This window comes from Condylura cristata, unplaced genomic scaffold (genome assembly GCF_000260355.1).
Source record: "Condylura cristata isolate star-nosed mole 26May11 unplaced genomic scaffold, ConCri1.0 scaffold00004, whole genome shotgun sequence".
Taxonomy (NCBI): domain Eukaryota; kingdom Metazoa; phylum Chordata; class Mammalia; order Eulipotyphla; family Talpidae; genus Condylura; species Condylura cristata.
In genome coordinates, this window is record NW_004567105.1 from 7819859 (window position 1) to 7838941 (window position 19083).

At 50.7% G+C, this 19083-nt stretch overlaps 1 protein-coding gene across 1 annotated transcript in view; it reads right to left on the reverse strand.

The window, feature by feature from the left end:
- Positions 1 to 14892: 14892 nt before the first annotated feature.
- The window catches only part of BTBD11 (BTB (POZ) domain containing 11), a 233865-nt gene continuing 229674 nt past the window's right edge, over positions 14893 to 19083 (reverse strand). Inside the window, exon 18 of the mRNA XM_004676473.2 lies at positions 14893 to 16103. Within this exon, the coding sequence (XP_004676530.1) occupies positions 15894 to 16103 (210 nt within the window). The 3' untranslated portion in view covers positions 14893 to 15893. The remainder of the gene's footprint in view (positions 16104 to 19083) is intronic.

Genomic DNA, 19083 nt, shown 5'->3' on the forward strand with positions numbered 1-19083 from the left:
CTGGTACCTGCGCGTCCCCCTCCTGACGTCATTCAGAGGCGCCGAAGGGGAAGGGGCGGGGAAAGGCGCGGGCGCTAGCGCTGCGGTCACGTGGGCTCAGCTCTGCTGTGTAAGGGGACCGAGGTGGGCTTTCCGGGGACAGCCCGGCTGGGACAGTGTCTGTGGGCCTCGAGGAGGCAATAAATAAATTGGAATTGTAGGGGTCAGTGAGAGACACCTGTCCACCAATTTTTTTTTGGCTGCAGTGCTATAGATCTTCAAATGGACACGATAGAGATTTGTGAATTGGAAATTTTTTTTTACAAAATGCATGTTATTTTAAGAAGGTGCTTATGAACTCACATTTTATTATGTTTTTGGATGTTACTTTCTCGGTTTAAAACCTCTAGCACCTATAACATGTTAAGGAAGCCGCTGCTCCCTTCAGCAGTGTATTTCAACCAATCTGCCTGTTCTGCTCCCCAAGTCTGTCTCTGGTGAGTCCTTTGGCCTGCACCCTGTTCTTGTATCCCCCGTCCTTGTATGCATAAATAAAAAAAAAAAGCATTAGTTTTGAGATCATATTTTTATGCAGCAATATTAACTGGAGAAGATAAGACCCAAGGCTCTCTTTAGAATAAAACTGGTCTAGTGGCGGAGGCCGGTTTATTAACACCCGCCTGGGCAGGACTCAGACGTGTGGGCCTGCTGCAGAGGTGGGCGGCAGGGGGTGGGGTTTGAATATTTCCCTCTGCATCTGCCGCCACTGGGGACTGCCTGTTTGTGCGCCAGCTGCTGCTCCATTCTGTAGCCTGGTGCAGAGTGGGCACTTGATAAATGCTGTTCAATAAGTGAATAAATTAAAAATAGAAGGTGGACTAGGACTCTGGTCAGTTTGGCCTGATAAACTTACTCTCTTTTTACTAGGCTTTTATCTGAAATTCTGTTACTTGAACCCAAAGTGAGTTCCCTTTAAAAATGAAAACTCAGTGGTGGCTGGCATTATTCTTTAGCACAAAAACTGGAAAAGAATAAGCTTCAGGAGCTCCTTTTCTGAGCCAGTGTTGCTTGGGAACTCTAATGAGCATATTTCACTCAGAAATGGCTCTTTGCCAGAGGCAGAAAAAATGTACTTGAGAGCACATTGACTATTCTTAGCGCTGAGGGTCCCAGAGGATCGGACCCAGGCCAGTGCCAGGCTCTCATCACATCCTTTCGCTCAATGCCAGGTGTCATCAGATGCCATAGACATTACTCTGACTGACCTCGAGTGCTGGGAAGTCGGTGAAGTCACCATCACATCTCTTGGAAAGCTCCTGTCCCCAGACCTCAGGTCCAGGGAGATGCTCAGCATTTACATTAAAGTGAAACCTCAGCCCCATGAGCTTCTGATTCAAGCTTAACCTTTGTTTTCTGCTTTAATACCTCTCCACCTGGCCAGTATGAGGGACCGGGGTAACATCCCAGACACAAGGTGTAAACAAGGAAGAGGCAGGGCAGAGATAACATGCCCTCCTGCAGCTTAGGATGAGGGGGACTCAGGGCTGTCATCCAGGGCTGCATAACAGGAATGATGTGACTTAACATACGATCTCATGATCTCATGCCGCCTCCTCTCCAGGGTGTAGAATACATTGTGGGGCAGAGTGAATGTGGGGTGATCAGTGGGCAGCAATCATGGTCACTTGGATGAGAGTGTGGCTGCCTGTGGTGTCCGGGAGGCGGGAAGGATGCCAGCTTCAGTGGTTAGGGGGTCTGGAAATCCGTGGTTAGCACCTATAAGAAAACCAAGGCTTAGAAACCAGAGGAGACTGACTCAAGACCACACATCATTTAAGGGTCAAGATGGGGTTCAGAGGCTGTCTCCTGGCTTCAGTCTCATGTGGTGCCCTGCCCCCCGGGAAGGCAGAAATGAGTGGTGGAGAAGGGGAAGGCCATCTCCAAAGATACGCTGAAGTCAGTCCCACTCCAACACCTCAAGTCCCACCTAAGCAACATTCACAGCCACCAGACAATGGAACCAATTGTTCACAAGAAGGGAAAGGAAGATTGGAGTACAGTTTCAATCTCCCCACTGAGGCCCCTCTGGCCAGCCTGTGACATAGATCAGTAGAAGCGACCCTGATCCCCTGTTCATCTTCTCCACCAACTCCCAAAGCTGGTGGAAAACACACACCAAGTAAATGTTACAGGAAGAATGCAAGAATATGACATCCCTGGACCCATGGTCACCGCTGCGCTAAGGGAACCAGGTAGCTGTTGCGGGTTCATGAAATTCACTAGAGATGTCTGAATTCAATTAGTGCTTCCTGTATGTCCACCTTGCCTAGCACACAATGTGCTCAGTAAGTAGCTACGGAATGAAAGAGTGAGGGAAGTGGAACTTTCCATCACTTACTTAGGAGCTAAATCCAAGTTCTTTAGAAAGGATTTGGGAGCCCCAGAAAGCAGGAGCATGGCTCCACCTAGTGGTCACTCCGAGGTTATGCCTGGACCTGGAACATGTTCTTCCACCTGTTTTGAATTGTAGCCTCTCAAATTGCTTGTCCCACTTTGCCTAGTTTGGTATAATATATATGTTGTATATGTACACATTACACATAAAGGTCTGTTATCCATATCTGCCCACAGACATAAATATTTGTCTTTAAACTGTATGTGTGATGTAATGTGCACACACACACACACACATATACACACACACCCACAGCATTACCCAGAACACCCAGTGTTTATGTGCTTTAACTATAATTATGTAGCTGTATATATAACTAAAAGCAAACATTTCTCTACTTAAACTATTATTTTCTTTCTTTAAACACCTGCTGCTCCTTCTGACACAGCTTCCAAAAGTTGTGCATTTAGGCACAAGTAAGGCATAAATATAGCCACGAGCACACTAAAAGCACTGAGGAAAACTTTGCAGTTTGCACCCCACTACAGGACAGCCCTATCTGCAGGAAACTATGAATTTCAGAAATACTTGCACTTACATTCTGAGTGGTATGTGTATATTGCATTCTGTTCTTTAGGGTACAAATATTAACTTCTTAGATGCCAATGCTAAAATAAATTGAAATTTTTGTAGTCTCATTTTTGCCTCTCTTCGTTTTTATGCCTGGAGCTTTGGAAATAGACACGGGCTAGATTTTCCTTGAAATCCCAGAGACCTGGATCTACGCCAGGCAGCAGGACCAGGACCGAAGAAGCTAATCCCCAGATCTGCCTCTGGAGGATGAAATCTTAATGAGCTGGGTCTGCTCTCTGATGAGGCCCTAAAGGGGGGGACTGGGCTCTGGGGTGCAGACCTAGCTGAGCTCCTGGCTCCCGGACACTGTGTTGACATCCAGGAAATCATGAGAATGCCCTTGCCTTTGCTCCTGCAGTGCCGTCATGCTGAGCAGGAGAGGAGACTCAGTCTGCTCCCCAGGAGCAGGGCCAGAGCCTCCCAGCGGGGCACAGCCAGCCTTGGGGGGAGGGCCCTATTCTCTGTGGCAGAGCTTGCCTAAGCCCTGTAGGGTGGTCAACAGCATCTTGCCCCACCAGATGTCTCCACACACTACCCAAATTCCTGGGAGGAAAAATGCCCCTCACACCCCCCAAGTCCCTCACTTCCCATCCCCCCAAAGGGGCAAGAGGCAGGGAGCTTGCCAAACCACATTCCCATCATGTGGTTAATTCCCCGGTCAAATAGTTTTAGAAAAGCCGCAATGATGGTTATAGCTGGGTGGGAGGCTGGCTTTGAATTATTTGAGTGGCAGCGTTGTATGTAGGCCCCTGGCTTCCTTGGGGTGAGTAGAGCTGCTTTCTTGTACCAGCACAAAGGTGACATTAGGGATCTGGAGAAAGATCCTAGGAATTTCAGGGCACTTTGTAAAGATCAGTTTTTTTGTCAATAATTCTTTAAAATAATTAACTTTGTGTAGAAAATGTAGAGATTTGGGGTGTAGGCCAGAATGCAGGGGTTGAGAGGACTCATCAGAGACAGAGTGAGGAGCAGAACAGGTGGATCTACTGAAATCCACTGCTGAGGGGGGACAGGAGAGGTTCGCTGTGTCATGTGGGTCAGCTCTCTGGCTGGGGATCGAACTCAGGCTGTCAAGGTGACAGCCCTGGGACTTAACCCCTACACCACCAGGGAGGCCAATGTAGATTTCTTGTATAGTTAATGGGCATTTCTCAACGGCCTTTTCTAAGGGGGACATTGCACACTGCACCCCTGCCCCTTCCCCCATGTACCACTCACCTCTTTGAGGCATCTCACACCCCCTTTAATCTCTTCCTCTTGCCCCTCTGTGGGCGTCTGTCCCATTTAATGCACAAGCTGTTTTGGCAAACCTCACACGTGTGTGTGCTTTTCTATAAAGCCCTTAGCTCTCTAGGCCACCTTTCCCCAGAAGGGAATGATTTTCATCTACGGTTTGATAAAGAAGCTAATTCCTAAAGTTGCCAACAAAAACAGGTGGCGGGGGGGGGGGTGACTGATGTGCAGCCTTCCAGAGCCACGGCCACCAGCCCCCTGGCGAGAGCCAGCGGGAAAGCAGCCATGGTGGGTGAGGGAATTGAACAGACATTCCCGCGGGTGGAGAGCATCTTACACGCTAATCAGGGGAGAAGTGATTGGCAGTTAGAGTATGTAGAGATGACTGGGAAGATGTCTCTGAAAACCGGAAGTCTTAAAACGACTTGTGACAGCCAAACATACAAAACATTTCACAGCTCTCTTACATCCCACCCCAGCCTGCCCCCTACACAGTGATAAATGCCCGACAAAGGCCAGATGTGACCGGAAACCTCTGCGCAGAGCCCTGTCAGATGCAGTGTATTTCAGCAGATCCACCTGGTCTGCTCCCCACTCTGTCTCTGGTGAATCCTCCTTCACCCCCGCCGGGCTCCTCTGCCCTACACCCCAGTACTTGTATGCATACATAAAAATAAGCCTGGAGGTGGGGGGGAGGAGGGAGAGAAAAATCTGTAATGAGACCCGGTCCTGACACAGCACTGTGTCTTCACTGTCAGCCCTGATGCAAAAAGCAAGATGGCGTCCTCCAAGCAAGATGGCGTCCTCCACGACCTGGCGGGTAGGTGGGAGCTGTGGTGGATCCGCCTTGTCAGCAAATCATCCTGTAAAGCCGACCTTATCCTTTCGAGCCAATCTCTGCACTCAAAGAAATAAAAGCGGAACATAAACTAGCAAGAAGAGGGAAACACACACTCTTCTGTGCCCTGGGGATGCTATTTCAGTCCATACACGCAATTCCACTGCAGAACCCAGAGGCCGGATGCTCAGGCCCGGTACCCAGCGCCCCTGAGAAGAAATGTGACTCGTGGTGCACTAAGAGCTCAGGGCAGGAGCTGAACACATGCTGGGATTCGCGGGGTTGCAGGCAGCGAGGCTGAGTGTCAGGAATCCCATCTGGCGCCCATGATGACCCCACGCCCGAGCTGACCGCTTCCACTCGCTCCCTCGCCAGCCGTGGCTGCAGGAGCCGGGCCACCTCCCCATGGTGCTGGTGGGAAGTCAAGGAGGATGCGACTCTCAGAACCACCTGTGGCCAGCCCCATGCTCTACCTGTGATTTCCCCCCATGAGGCTGTTCTTAAAAATGCAAAACAGGGGCCCTCCCTGGTGGTGCAGCGGGTTAAAGCACAGCACGAGGAAGCTAAAGGCACTTAAGCACGAGTTGGATCGCGGCCCTGGAGGTGACCACATGTCGTGGCAGACCTCTCCTGACCCCCCCGCCCCCCTCCTCCCGCCCAGCAGTGTACCTCATCAGTCAGCCTGCTCTGCTCCCCACTCTGTCTCTGGTGAATCCTCTCACCGCCCCTGCACCTCTAGCCTGTACCCCAGTTCAATGTGCATAAATACATACATCTTCAAACAAAGTGCAGAACAGATGCCGCATTGACTCCTGCAATCTCACAAGCCTGGATCACCTTCTGCTCTCCCAAGTGGCCCTTCCTTATTTGGACAGCTTTACCGAACCTTTCCCCCCTCCTCCTATATATAAAGAAATCCCATTTTTTGGCGACTGGGTTGTTTCTAGCGTCTTTTCTCTTCCCAGCTGGTGAGGTTTTGTAGAACCATTTTTCTTCCTTCTGTGTTAGAGAAGTAAGAATAATGAATTGATCTGCTGCCTCACTAACTTGATGAGGATAAATAGGGCGCAGGCTTTAATAAAATACAGCCCTGGCAAAAAAATGAGAGCCTGGAGGTCATTAGAAATTCTACATAAGGTATATCAAGATTGATCTGTTTTCTGAGGCCAAAGAGATGATTGATATCAGGAGAGAACGAATAATGACAATATCCTTGAGTTGTAAGGGGCCTTTACTTCTAAATCCTCCCTATTGCTTGACTCTAAAGGAGTTGACAAACGCAGCCTTGCACGCGTCCTGTGATGGGGTGATCACGAACCCCCAAGATGGCTAGTTCTATCTTTGGAAGGCTTTGTTCTAACTTTGCAACTTCCTTTACTCAGGTGAGCTCTGAATTCTCCAATAGTCCATCGGGGCAGAGTGTTCACCTATGAATGTCAACTGTGAGGGTCACGCAAGGCTCCTTGCTATGGTTCAAACATGCCGGGGCACTTGGTCATTGTTTCATCTTCTGGTTACTTCCTTTTTTTTTTTTTTTTAGATTTATTTATTTATGCATACAGAAATGGGGTATAGCCAGCGGTGCAGGGGCAGCGAGAGGATTCACCAGAGACAGAGTGGGGAGCAAACAGGCAGACTGACGCAGTACACTGCTGAGGGGAGCAGCGGGTGGGTCAGGAGAGGTCTGCCACGCCATGTGGATCAGCTCCAGCGCGGGGATCGAACTCTCACTGAAGTGGCCATGGCTTGGCTTAGCTTTGCGGAGCTCCAACCCGCTGTGTCACCAGGGAGGGCCTCTGGTTATTTCCTTCTGATGAGGCTCTGTGACCTTCATTAGTGGAATGGACATTTGTCATGCTCCTGGCTACCCATCATCTCTGTAGCTGTCTTCCAAGCAGCAAGAGCGGCAATTCCCAGTCTCTTCTGCAATTAAGGTGTGTGCCCGGCTTCTGCCACTGGGAGGCGCTAAGGTGAGACTTTGATTCTGACGGGAACACACCGGAGTAAGGAGCTTTCCTCTGGTGCCAGAGGCACAGGGTGGGGGTGGGGGGAAGGGCAGGTTGGTTTCTGATGCGGGAATGGTATTAGCTACTTGGTAGTAGGTAGAAATCAAGGGCTGGGTAGTGAGGTCTGTGGAGTTTCTATGATGAATTTCTGCCTTTGTAGTTTTTGGTGGCCGTGGCAACAACATCACCTCAAGGAGCCTTTTCTGTGTCACAGTTTGCAAGTTATTCTAAAAGTTCCACATTTAAATGGTTTCTCTCTCAACACATGTGTAAGTGATCTAACATCTTGGAATAAATCTTTGAATAACATCTTTGAATAAACATCTCAGCCTTAAACTGCCCAAGCTACTTGCTGCTAAGAAGCCTGGTTCATAGAGGCCCTGAATTGAATGCATAGTTCCTTATCCCCACCTTCACCTCCTCATTGTAGTGTTCATGCCTCTATTAATGCATCCTATGGCCAAATTAACTGCCAAGCAACCATATTACGTAGCCGACTTACATTAAACTGACAGATCAACTGAAACCCTCACCTATCAGGGGCTGGGATTCATTTCTTGGCCTATGGATTTCTGGGAAAACGGGCTCTATGTTCTTCCTTATGACTTGTTCAATAGAAAGCAACGAAAGGCTTTCCCTCCACGCCAACCATATTTAATGTATGAGAACAATTCCTTTGAAGTGCTGAACATGCAGTCATTCCATTTACAAGGAAAGAAAACAGTGAGTAATTGAGGATAAAACCCTGCCACTTTTTTCTACTCCCCCACCCACTCATTCCCTGCGGCACACAACTGACAAATCCCCAGGCCACCCAGCAGCCATTTTGAACCAGATGCTCCACTCAGTCCTTGCCACTATTAAAGTAGTTCCAAGTGAACATGAAGGGACAGCTGTGTTTGATTCCCCCTTCCATCCTCCTGGGTGTTCCTGCACTCCCAGGGGTCCTTCTGTGAGCACAAAAGAAGCCTCATAAAAGCCTTAAAATAAACAAGAAATTTCGCCTGTCTTTCTGTCAACCCTGAGGAAGAGAGGAAAAATAAATGATGAGTGGGAGTGGGGGTGCTGGGTGCTTAATGCCAGAGCCTCCGTGGGCCCCGTATGCGTAAACCCTATGAAGTGAATGCATTTGCTAGACCAAAGCAGGCAGGAAAAATAGGCTCTCAAGTGATTTTCTCTGAAGGACTGCTACAATAGTTTCATGGGCCGGTCAAAAAGAAAGGCTCATGATTACCCAGAGAGAGGTTCCAGGCCAGGTGGTGGGTGGCTCAGGCAGCAGGAAGAGTTCGAGGGGCGTCTCCGCCCTCCACACGGTGCTCATCAGAGTGGTCTCAGCAGAGCATCACCTGGAGGCCTGTTAGAAACCCGGCCCACCTGGATTTCAGACTCCTCAGGGATGTACGGAGGGTGTGTGGGAGTGACGGGGGCTGGAAGGAGGGGAACGAAGGGGAGGGCCCCAGGCTGGCCTGGTTCTGCACACGGGCGGTACACACGGTAGGGCCATGTTTCCTTTAAAACTCTGTGAACTGGCCCTCCCTGGTGGCTCAACAGGTTGAGACGCATCATGGCAAACTGGCCGCAGCCGCTTCAGTGTGAGTTCGATCCCTCCCCCAGAGGTGACCCCCATGGCGCGGCAGACCTCTCCTGGCCCGCCCGCTGCTCCCCTCAGCAGTGTACTTCATCGATCTGCCTGTTCTGCTCCCCACTCTGTCTCTGGTGAAGCCTCTCATGCCCCTGCCTGTACCCCTGACCTATATGCATAAGAAAAACCTCTTTGAACTGAGACTCCTGTCCTGAGGATGCCCGAATGAGTGCTGGACATTGGCGCCATCAGAAATTAACCAAGCAGGCCAACCATGCCAACATCAAGATAGCAGGGAAGCTGGTAACAAAGTGGATGCTGAGGAAAACCCGGGAACATCAAGGCTGACGGGCTGTTCTGATCAGCGGATTCTGCTGTGAAGGGGCTATTCTGATGGGCTGTTTACTTAGGACTGTCTTTAGCTCCTTATCAAGAGGCCACCCCAAAATGAGATGGCATAACAACCTCACCAGCGTGCTCTATCCACTGTTCTCTCAGATCAATGAAATATAAAAGCGTTTATAGATTCCATTTCTGTCTCTTGGCTTTTTGGTGGTGACAGGCAGCAGAGATGAGGTCTACTCCACTAACAGAAACACTTCTTTCCACTAGGAAAAGAAGTCAGTCAATCATGGGAGGACCTGACTACGGGCTTGAAAGATCATTTAGCTCAGGTGGGAACAGCAGAGCTCAGAGATCTGTCATAGACACCTATATGCTGGAGTAATACTAATGCTGTGTGGTGGTTTTTTTTTTTTTAAAGGTTTATTTATGCTTACAGAACTGGGGTACAGGCCAGAGATGCAGGGGATAAGAGGATTCACTAGAGACAGAGTGGGGAGCAGAACTGAAGTACACTGCTGAGGGGAGCAGTGGGCGGGTCAGGAGAGGTCTGCCACCATGTGGGTCACCAAACCCTTGCTGCAGTGGCTGCGGATAGCTGCATAGTGCTGTATCGTAACCCCTTGCACCACCAGGGAGGCTCCAGCAGGTGTGGGGGGCTCTTATTTCCATGTAGCAAGGCCAGCAAGTCATGACAAGCTCTCAGGGAACACATTCTGGAGCCAGCTGTGAGAACCAGGCTGTCTTTCTGTTCTACTTCTGACACGTTCATGTAAAAGGAGGGAAGGCGTTGGGGAGTATTAGTCGGCCGTCAAGAGGAACAGGCTTTGGATACATGCAATATCCTCGAGTGGGTCCGAAGGCCTTGTGCTGGGTGGAAGAAGCTACTTACTCTAACGTTCCATTTCTATAACACCCTCATTGTGAAAAAACTACAGGGGGGTTCAGCATGGTGTGCGGAGGAATTGGGAGCGACTACAAAGGGGAGATCTTTGTGGTGATGGACAATGACGGTGGAGGCGGTGAAATGAAACTACATGCCATCCAGTGGCACTGAACTAGACTCAGGCCCTAGCAACGTCTGTGTCCGGCTTTGATCAGACCCTGGAGACACTTAGGGTGTAAGCTTTAGGGGGCCTGAGGAGAGGGCACACAGGGCCTCTCTCACTATCTTTGCAGCTTTCTGTGACTCTATAACAACACAGATTGCAAAAAAAAAAAAAAAATAAGCATGAGGTGGCAATCATGAAGCCGTGATCGGGTGACACGCAGCCTCCTAATGAAATATAGTAGCGCCTCGTTGTAAAGGATTTTTTGGTTTGTTTTCTTGCCTGTTTTACTCAAGACATCATCGTACCCTGATTCCCCCTGGATATAAGCCAGAATGTTCCATCTCACTACATGGAGTTAGCAGTAGGCTCTATTATACCTTGCAACTGTCCCAGGCTGGTGCCCAGCTCACACAAGATGGTCATTTAGGTCATTTAGAGGAAACAGGTGGAGAACGGAGAAGAGGCCCAGTCAAGGTCATACAAATAACCGAGGGCAGCAAGGGGCCCGAGGTGGGATCTGGGGCCTTCCCATTACACCACCTGCCTCCTTTCTGCCGCCCTGGTGCCCGAGGCTGGAGAAGGCATTGACATTCAGAACTCATCTGAAGGTGAGCTCGGCAAAGAAGCAGCCAGGAACCATCTGTGGCACCGGGGAGTCTCTTTTAATTGCCTATTCACACAGACAGACTGTCTTTTCATATTCAGGGCTAAACTTGGCGCCTGTCCTTTCTCAGGGCCCTGCTATCTGGCTGCCTCATCAGGAACGGGATCTAAAGTGCAACGTGATTGCGGAGTGCAAGTTCTAATTTTTCCCACCAAGCAGGAAGTTAAAAAGCTGCTGGGCTTTTTTCTTTTTTTCTGGGTTATTTTTAAAAGGGGTGAAAAATAGGCATATACCAGCATCCGCAGGGCCGACCCTAAGGCTGCTCACTGGCCGGGAGACTGGGGTGGGCTGATGGGCAGCAGAGGGAGGAGCTTAGTTGCCACTCAGTGAGGACAGCGACCCTGGATTTCTCTGGGTTGCCACTTCGTGGTTTGTTTTTGTTGGAGACTTATCACGACCTCCTCCTTTGGTGAGCCCTCCTTCCAGCAAGTCCTGACAAGCTCCAAACTTCCGAGGAGACTGGGCCCCCAGCCCAGGACTGAGAGTCGCCCCAGGGGTCTGGCCACTGCCCCTTGTGTGTGGCCTTGGGCCTCACCTACTTCACTAGAGTCCCAGAAGTGAGCCTCGGATTCCTGATGCAGAGCTTCAGTAGAGGAGTCTGGGAGAGCGCATTCTAGCATTAAGGGACCGTGCTTAGGTGAAAGGAAATCTACTTGAACTAGGCAGACGTTCAAGGTTTTCTTGGTCATTGACTGTGTGAGATGCTGCACTAGGAACTATGATTGCAAGAGAGTTGCTTTTGGGGAATTGCCCCAGCCCCAAAATAAACAGCAAAGCCACAGAGAATCATAAACCACTAGGAATCACTGCAATAGAAAATTCTAGAAATAAAGGGCAAAACCACGAACCTTCCTTTCTTGGCATGAGCTGTCGCATTCTCCTCCCCCATCCAGTCTCGAGGAAACCTTTTTCTCTGCTCCTAGCCACAGGGCACGTACGCCTCCTTAGCCCCCCTGACAAGCCTGTTAACTAGTTATCTTCCAGCCAACTTCTCAAAGAGGAAAAGGAGTCAGCTAGCATGCGCATCTTGCCCAGCGTCTCAAAGCTGGTCAGGGGCTGAGCTGGCCTGAGTGAGCAGGCTGCAGAGCCTGGTGCCCGGCTGTGGACACCCAAAGCAGTGGCTGGTGTGACCCTCTTGGACCGGAGTCCTCAAGTCTGCTTGCGTGGGGGACGTAGGGGGTGACGGTGCAGGAGCCATCTGGGAAGGGGTGGGACTTGGAGGGGTGCACATGCTTCCACAGCCTGTTTAACAGGAAAAACTGACCCAAGGTGGAGTCCTTGATCCCAGTCCCTCCCCGATGAACACAGATTGCAGTTCCAACGTTCCCGAAGTGTCATCGTGAACCCGCCGGCCTGGCGCTCCCTCATCAGCGGTCACCTGCATGAGAAGCTTCCTCTGCCTTCCCTGAGACAAGGTGGCTCTACCTGAAATCATCTTTTACATTCAATAGCCTTGTTCCTCATGCTCTGTATAAATACCCTCCACCTGTGTCAGCCCTTGCAGGGTCTAGACACAAAACCAATTCCGTCTCTTCTATTTGTGAATTTTGTTTCCTAGCAAACTGTGGGTCTGTGACCCAAGTTAGCAAACTCAAGGTGGAGAGAGAGGTGCTGAGTTTTGAAGGCGGGGAACCCAGGGCTGGGGAAATTCTTTCTCAAAGAACTGTCTGGGAGCCTGATCTGCTCCCCAGGGCTGGAGTGTGGGCCTGAGGTCTGCACAACACCAAGAAGAGAGTCTTGGTAAGATGACGTGGGCTAAAACCACTCCGTGGAAGTAGCACTTTCTGCCTGGGGCTTCACGGGCAAAACAACATATGCTACAAAATCAGAAACAGCAGAACAGAATCTCAGGGGTGCACAGAACCTTCGTGGCCGCCTTCCAACTCTGTCCCAGATGTGACTGCCCGTGTGCCCAGCCCCCCTCTGCACCCTGTAATGGAGATTCACACCTGGGGCTCTATGTTCGGTGCAGGGTTCCCCTTCTTTTGGGGGGGTGCCACTCCCACTAGGCTTATCTATAGGGCCAGGCCTTGCAGGCTGGGGCCACAGAAGCAAGTCCCATCCTTTGGGACTCTTCAGAGTCTGGCACGCGCAGTCCTTGTTTTTATTGCAGGTGAAGGGTGGAGGGGAGCTTTGTGGCAGGTAGTTTTAGGGGCCCCCCTTGCCACAGATGTGAAGGGGCCCTTTATACACCGGAGGAGGACAGAGTGAGTCTCCTGTCAGACAGGTAGAAGGCAAATGCCGGAGTTTAATTACGCTTAGTCTCGGGAACTTAGTCTGGGGAAGGAGTAACTCGGATGGCTTACTCACCCTGAGGCGACACAGAGGTGACGAGCAGTCAAAAATAAGCCGAACTTCTGTTCTCCTGGCCGGACCAGAGTGCTGGGTCGTGGCTCCCGCCGGCCTGGACTGCTGTCGCTCTGGGGAGCTTGTGATGTCCCGGGTGCTGGCGTCGTGGCTCAGGTCTCCAGGGACAGCCTGGGCCTCTCTCTGGCATCTGTCAGGCCCTTGTGGATGAGCCTCGGGGGCTCGTGTCCACCCGGCCCTGGGTTGGGCCCGCCGGTTCACGAGCTCCACCCCCACCCAGGATGTGGCCACCGCTCACCAGCAGGGCTCTTGCCACCCCTGGTGGGGGCACAACAGTGTGTTGGAATAACCTGCCTTTTTTGCAGCCCCCAGCAAAAAAAAAAAAAGGTTTGTTAAGTCACACCAATGAGTCAGCAGTGAGTTGGCTGAGCAGCAAGCGCCACTAAGATGGCAGCCCAGGAGGCAGCAGGGTCCTGCCTGATGGGAAGGAGTCCAAGGGGCATGAAGACCCAGGGGCGAGAGCGCAGACGTGGCCAAGCTCCAGCTAACCAGCGCACTGGCCTGTCTTTTATCTAGGGTCTCTTTTTTTTTTTTTTTACAGACTTATTTACTTATGCATACAGATCCGGGGTGCAGGCCAGAGGAGCCGGGGCCAGGTGAGAGGATTCACCAGAGACAGAGTGGGGGGCAGAACGGCAGGTAGACACCATACACTGCTGAGGGGAGCAGCGGGTGGGCCAGGAGAGGTCTGCTGCGTCATGTGGGTCACCCCTGGGGTGGGAATGAATTCGCACAGCGATGAATTCACACTGAAGCGGCTGCAGCCAGCTCGCAGTGCTGTGTCCTTACCTGTTGCGCCACCAGAGAGGGACTGCTAAGGGTCTTTCTATCCCTGGACTTCTCCTGTGAGATCCTATTTCCCAATCTCTTAGCTGAGTCAAGTTCCCCATCTGTTGGGTAAGGGACTCACTCTCACCACACAAATGATGCATGGCTTGGGAAAATCATTTCTTTTAATGACAGAGAAAGCACACCAAGCTACAACAGAGGCCCGCCAGGCATCACCACCGTACAGTCACAGCTCGGCGGCCCTGAACTAGCATTAGACCTTCCCGGGGAAGTCAGTCGCCGCTAAGGAAGCTTCCAGGCGGTGTCTTGAGGACCCAGGAGGCAGGAGGCAGCGGCGACTCACGCACGTGCCGCCTTGTGTGTAACGTGGACTCTGCAGCCAGTTTCTCCCCCCTCCTCACTTGATGGTGGGGCCTGCAGAAGGACGCCCGGTGGGTCAGCCTCTGGAGAGCCGACGGTGTAGACATGGCCCCGGTACTCCGTGGTTTCTGCCCGCAACACAGGCCTGGACATTGGGCCTCTGGACAGTGGCTCAGGGAACTGCTGTGATGAAGGAACAGCAGCTCTTTTAGAATCTAGGTCTGTGTACAACTTCCCAAAGGCATGCTAGGAAACAGGCGTACCAACGAAACTTGCCATCCCAAAGGGTAAAAGTCATTCTCCTAGTTTTTACTGCATGTATCAGGTCTGAAATGGAAGGACCACAACCAAGGCAGCAACTCAAGAATTATTTGGAATATTGTGGCACTTCACCCATCCCTTTTGCTTATCATATATGGCAGAGCAAACGGAACCCTGTCGATAGAAACTCTCATTATAGATAATCCTATACTGTACACTCTTAGGATACAGAAAGAATCCTTCCTATCATACATGTTTCGTCTTTAAAAATAATCTAACATAGTCATATTCTCTGGCTAGTAACAAACTATTAACATCTGAGAATATCGAGAAAACTCTGGATTAATAGTAAATTCTCGGATGTGCTCCCCCCCACCCTCCCCATCCTGCATCCGCTATGACCAATTTCTGCAAAAGCATCCCAGAATCATTCACAATTAAGAAAAGAAATGGATATGAGTTTCACCAAGTGGACTTTCTGTTTAGCAAGAAGTGACGGAATGTTGTTACCTTGGCAAAAATGAAGCACAAACGTAATGTTTCACAGGGTTGAGCCCATGCAAATGCATGTGTTTGTTAGGTGGGGTGTTTTATTCTTACCCCAAAAACCACAAGTAGCATGCAAGGTTTTCAGCTATTGAATTAGAGATAATTATTGGCAGTGCACCTCTTTTGTGTAACCATGATCACTAAGGCAAGATGATGTCAGCATTACCCTGTCAGGTGCCTGTCTATACAGAATGGACCTGTGACTTACTGTTAAAAAAAAAACCAACAAAACCTCAAAACACAGATCCCTAAATAGAATTCAATTGAAAATGAACTTCAAGCTTTTAGAAATATAGTTTGAACTACAAGGCTGCCCTGTTTGTTTTTATGAACATTTTATAAAGTTCCCACCCCTAAAAATTAGCCAGATTATCTCTCCATTATTGGTAGCAGCGACACGCCTCCGTGGCTGCCTCTTTGCCGAACAGCAGCTCCGAAAGTCCTTGTTGTGTAATTTCAACGCTCTTCAGGGCGAGTAGTAGTCGAGTTCTCCAAAAATCAACCTAGAACCTGAACGACCCTCAGTTCTCAATCCATCCACCTGTCAGCGGGTCCCCAGCTGAGGGCGGTCAAGCGCCCGGGGGCTGCTTTCAGATGGCATTTGCTTGGCAGCCCGACATCGGCCACCAGGCTCTGGGCCGGCTGTAAGGACCTTGCAATGTCCTGGGTTTTTCAACAGGAATACATGGGAGCTGGAGGTGCTTATTCAGGAGAAGCCAAGGCAGTCGAGGCAGCTCCGTGGCCCAGCCAGAAACAGCCGCCGGTGGACGTGGTACTATCGGTGAGAAGCCAGCGAGCAGGAGAGCAGGCAAGGTCCCGCGGAGCATTCCCACCACCGGCGTCTCATACAACCGAGCCTTTGGAGGATGACAGGTGGATCGACTGGATCCTGATGGCCAACGTCCTCTGTAAGTCCTGCAGCACATCCTGGCCCGTCCCTTCGCCACTTTTGTCATAGAGGAGCTGCTTGAAGGCTTCGTTCTCGATCAGGACCATCATGTTTTTGAGAAAGTAGCCTTCACAGTAGGCTGAGAGCTCTGTGACGCCAAGAAACTGTGCAGAGGAAGCAGGAGATGGTTAGGTTTCTGACGGGCTCCTGCCTGCTCTCACATGCAAGCGCAGTGAACTGTGAGGTCGAGGGACTGCTGGAGGCTGACCTCCCTCCACGCCCACTTTGTAGTATTCACACCCCTGGGATGTGCCTTTGCAGCTTCTCCCACCAGTCCACTCCCTGGCCTGGTGGCCTTCTCAGGCCAGGAGAAGGTGGTAGAAGTGATAGTGGGGGCTAGCTCAAGTGACCGTGTGTGCTTGCCTGCTCTCAGGACCCTGCCTTATCACAAGAACAGGCTAGGGTCAACATGCTGGGAAGGTGGGCACCCATGTGAACCAAGAGTCCAGTGGTCCCAACTGAAATCCCCAACAGCAAGAGAGCCCAGGCAGTGTCAGCAAAGCCAACGCCAGCTGACTGGCCAGCCAACCTCAGTGGGAATGGCGTGGAGACCAGAAGGAACTTCCAGCCACCTCGTCACCCACCATGATTGTAGAACAAGTGTCTGAACCGCTGGGAACTGGGCTTCTCAGGTATTCACTGACAACCAGGTGCTAGTGGAGCCTGACAGGGTTTGAAGTCCTTTATGAGCATTGACTCAGATCATTCTCTAAACTGGGAGCTGGTGGCTGTACCCCACTGGACCTAGTGGGTAGAAGCCAGGGGTGCTCACGCTAAAATCTCACAGTGCACAATCAGTCCTGCAGTGATGGTTTATGTGGCCCAAGCCATCAGCAGGATGGAGGTGAGGAGCAGGTCTAGAGCTATAGGTAGACTAAGCCAAACACGGGCTAGGTGGGCCTGCCCTACATCTTCTGATGAACGCAGTTCCTGGCAACTGTGGCTTCTCATGAACCCTAAGAAGTAATCCCCTCACTTCCAGGCCTGGGTTCTTTCTATCATGAGGCACAGGTGAGTTTTCTGCATTTCCTTAGATTCAAGGAAATGAATGGGATGAATCAGCCTATTCTCATTCTCAAGTTGAAAAATTGTGGGTCATCAGCAGCTCCAGGACCTCCCTTTCATGCCTGAATATCTGGGGACAGCTTTGCTAGGAAAGAAAACACGGCTAAACCATGCATTTATAGGGTGGGTGTCTCAGCTGCGTGAAACTTCACTGCTGTCTCAGATGCGCTGCTGCAGTACAGAGGCTGTGTTGCCGAGACCTTGCTGACGCCTGCAATACAGTCGGGAGCCTCTAAATGCCTGCATTCTGGGGTTCCAAGGCAGTGGTGGGGTCTTTTTTTGGTGGCTCTTACTGAACTAGCCTCAATTTGCCGGCCAATCTGTCACTAAGAGAATCCACATGGCACGCAGCCATCAGCCACTGCACGGGGAGGCACGGGGAGACTGCCGGGTCCTGCCCTGTGCTCTGTGCAAATATCAGGCTGGGCAGACATTTGCTTTGGAAGCGCTCCAGGATGTGGCCCAGTAGGCGGTGTTTGGAGAAGGCAAATTGCCGACTGCAGAAGTGCACACGGGAGACAGTTCTCAGCCACAGGGGCTCCGGGCCAGCAGCACAAGCCTCTTCCGCCCGAGGGTGGGGGGGAGGGTCATAGCACGCTGTGCTGCGTCATTGAATGCCGCTAGAGAATCAGCCAAGGAGCCAGAGTGATTGAAGTGGGACTGTGGAATACAGGCTTCGGGCCCAGGCGACAGGCCGCAGCAGAGTCCAGCTGTGACTGTGGCCTCCCAGGGCAGCGTCAGCACCCATGGCTGGGAAGGGGCAGGGGCCCTCAGATTCTCAGCCTCTTCCTAGGTAGGGGGTGCCTTGGATGCTTTTCTGCAAAGTAATCAGCTTAAGATAGAGAAAAAATTCTTTTGGCTTGTCTTGAGAAGCCAGAATTTTGGTACGAGTCCCTTAACTCAAATACTGTGTGTGTGTGTGTGTGTGTGTGTGTGTGTGTGTGTGTGTGTGTGTGGCAGGCTGGGGGGCACTAAGGTTCACTATACTTTTGATTTATTGATCACCGACCACAAAAATTTTGAACATAAGGATTATTGCAAACATTTCAAGCATTAGGTCAGGCCAGCGAATGCAGGTAAAATGCAGGGTTAACACCTGTGCTGTTTGGAGTGTGAGAAAGCTTGTGTTTAATGGGGACAGAGTTTCAGCTGGGGGAGATGAACAGTTCTAGAAATGGCCAGTGGTGACGGCTGCACAGTGTACTTGGAAGCACTGACCTCTCTGTTTAGGAGAGACTGATGAGGCAACGTTCATTCTATTTTACTATACACATGCATCTCAGTAACTGCTGTGTGATCTTAAGCAAGTGACTTTACCTCTCTGTGCCTGAGTTCCTTGTAACAAGCAGGGACTAATGATAGAGCATTCACTTACAAGGGTGGTGGTGAGAATTGAAAAAGACAATGCAACAGGCTCTCAGAACAGGTGCTTGTACATCAAAGGGCTCCCTGGATGTTGGCCTGAGACCCAACATCACCGACGCAATCTCATTTCTCATAATGAGCCAAGAGCATTATTCTCGTCAGCTGTCACTCTACAGAGCTGTGGACAGAGGAGGCATGTGTGTTGAGCCGGACACAAAAGTTTTGTTTGCTGTACATTAATTCCAGATCTTAACTCATTTTATTGTTCCTTCTTAGCAAATATTAATCCTTTGTCCTCAGTACACGAAGCAAAATGAAATGGCAACGGGCCAGATGACTTTATCCTTGTGGTCTTGCTAGACTCACTTGTGAAATGAACTGGGTAATATCAGTGGCACCAGGGCCTCCCTGGGGTTCAGTCTCAGCACCGTGATGCTCTCTGCAGCCACTGCAGCCGAGTTCAATCCTGGCCAGGAAGTTGACCCACAGGACCACCCACCTGCAGCAGACCTCTCCTGTCCCACCCACTGCTCCCCTCAGCAGTGTATTTCAGTAGATCCCTCTTTTCTGCTCCTCACTCTGTGTCTGGTGAATCCTCTCACTCCCTACACCATTGGCCTGTACCCCAGTTCCTATCTGCATAGACAAATAAAT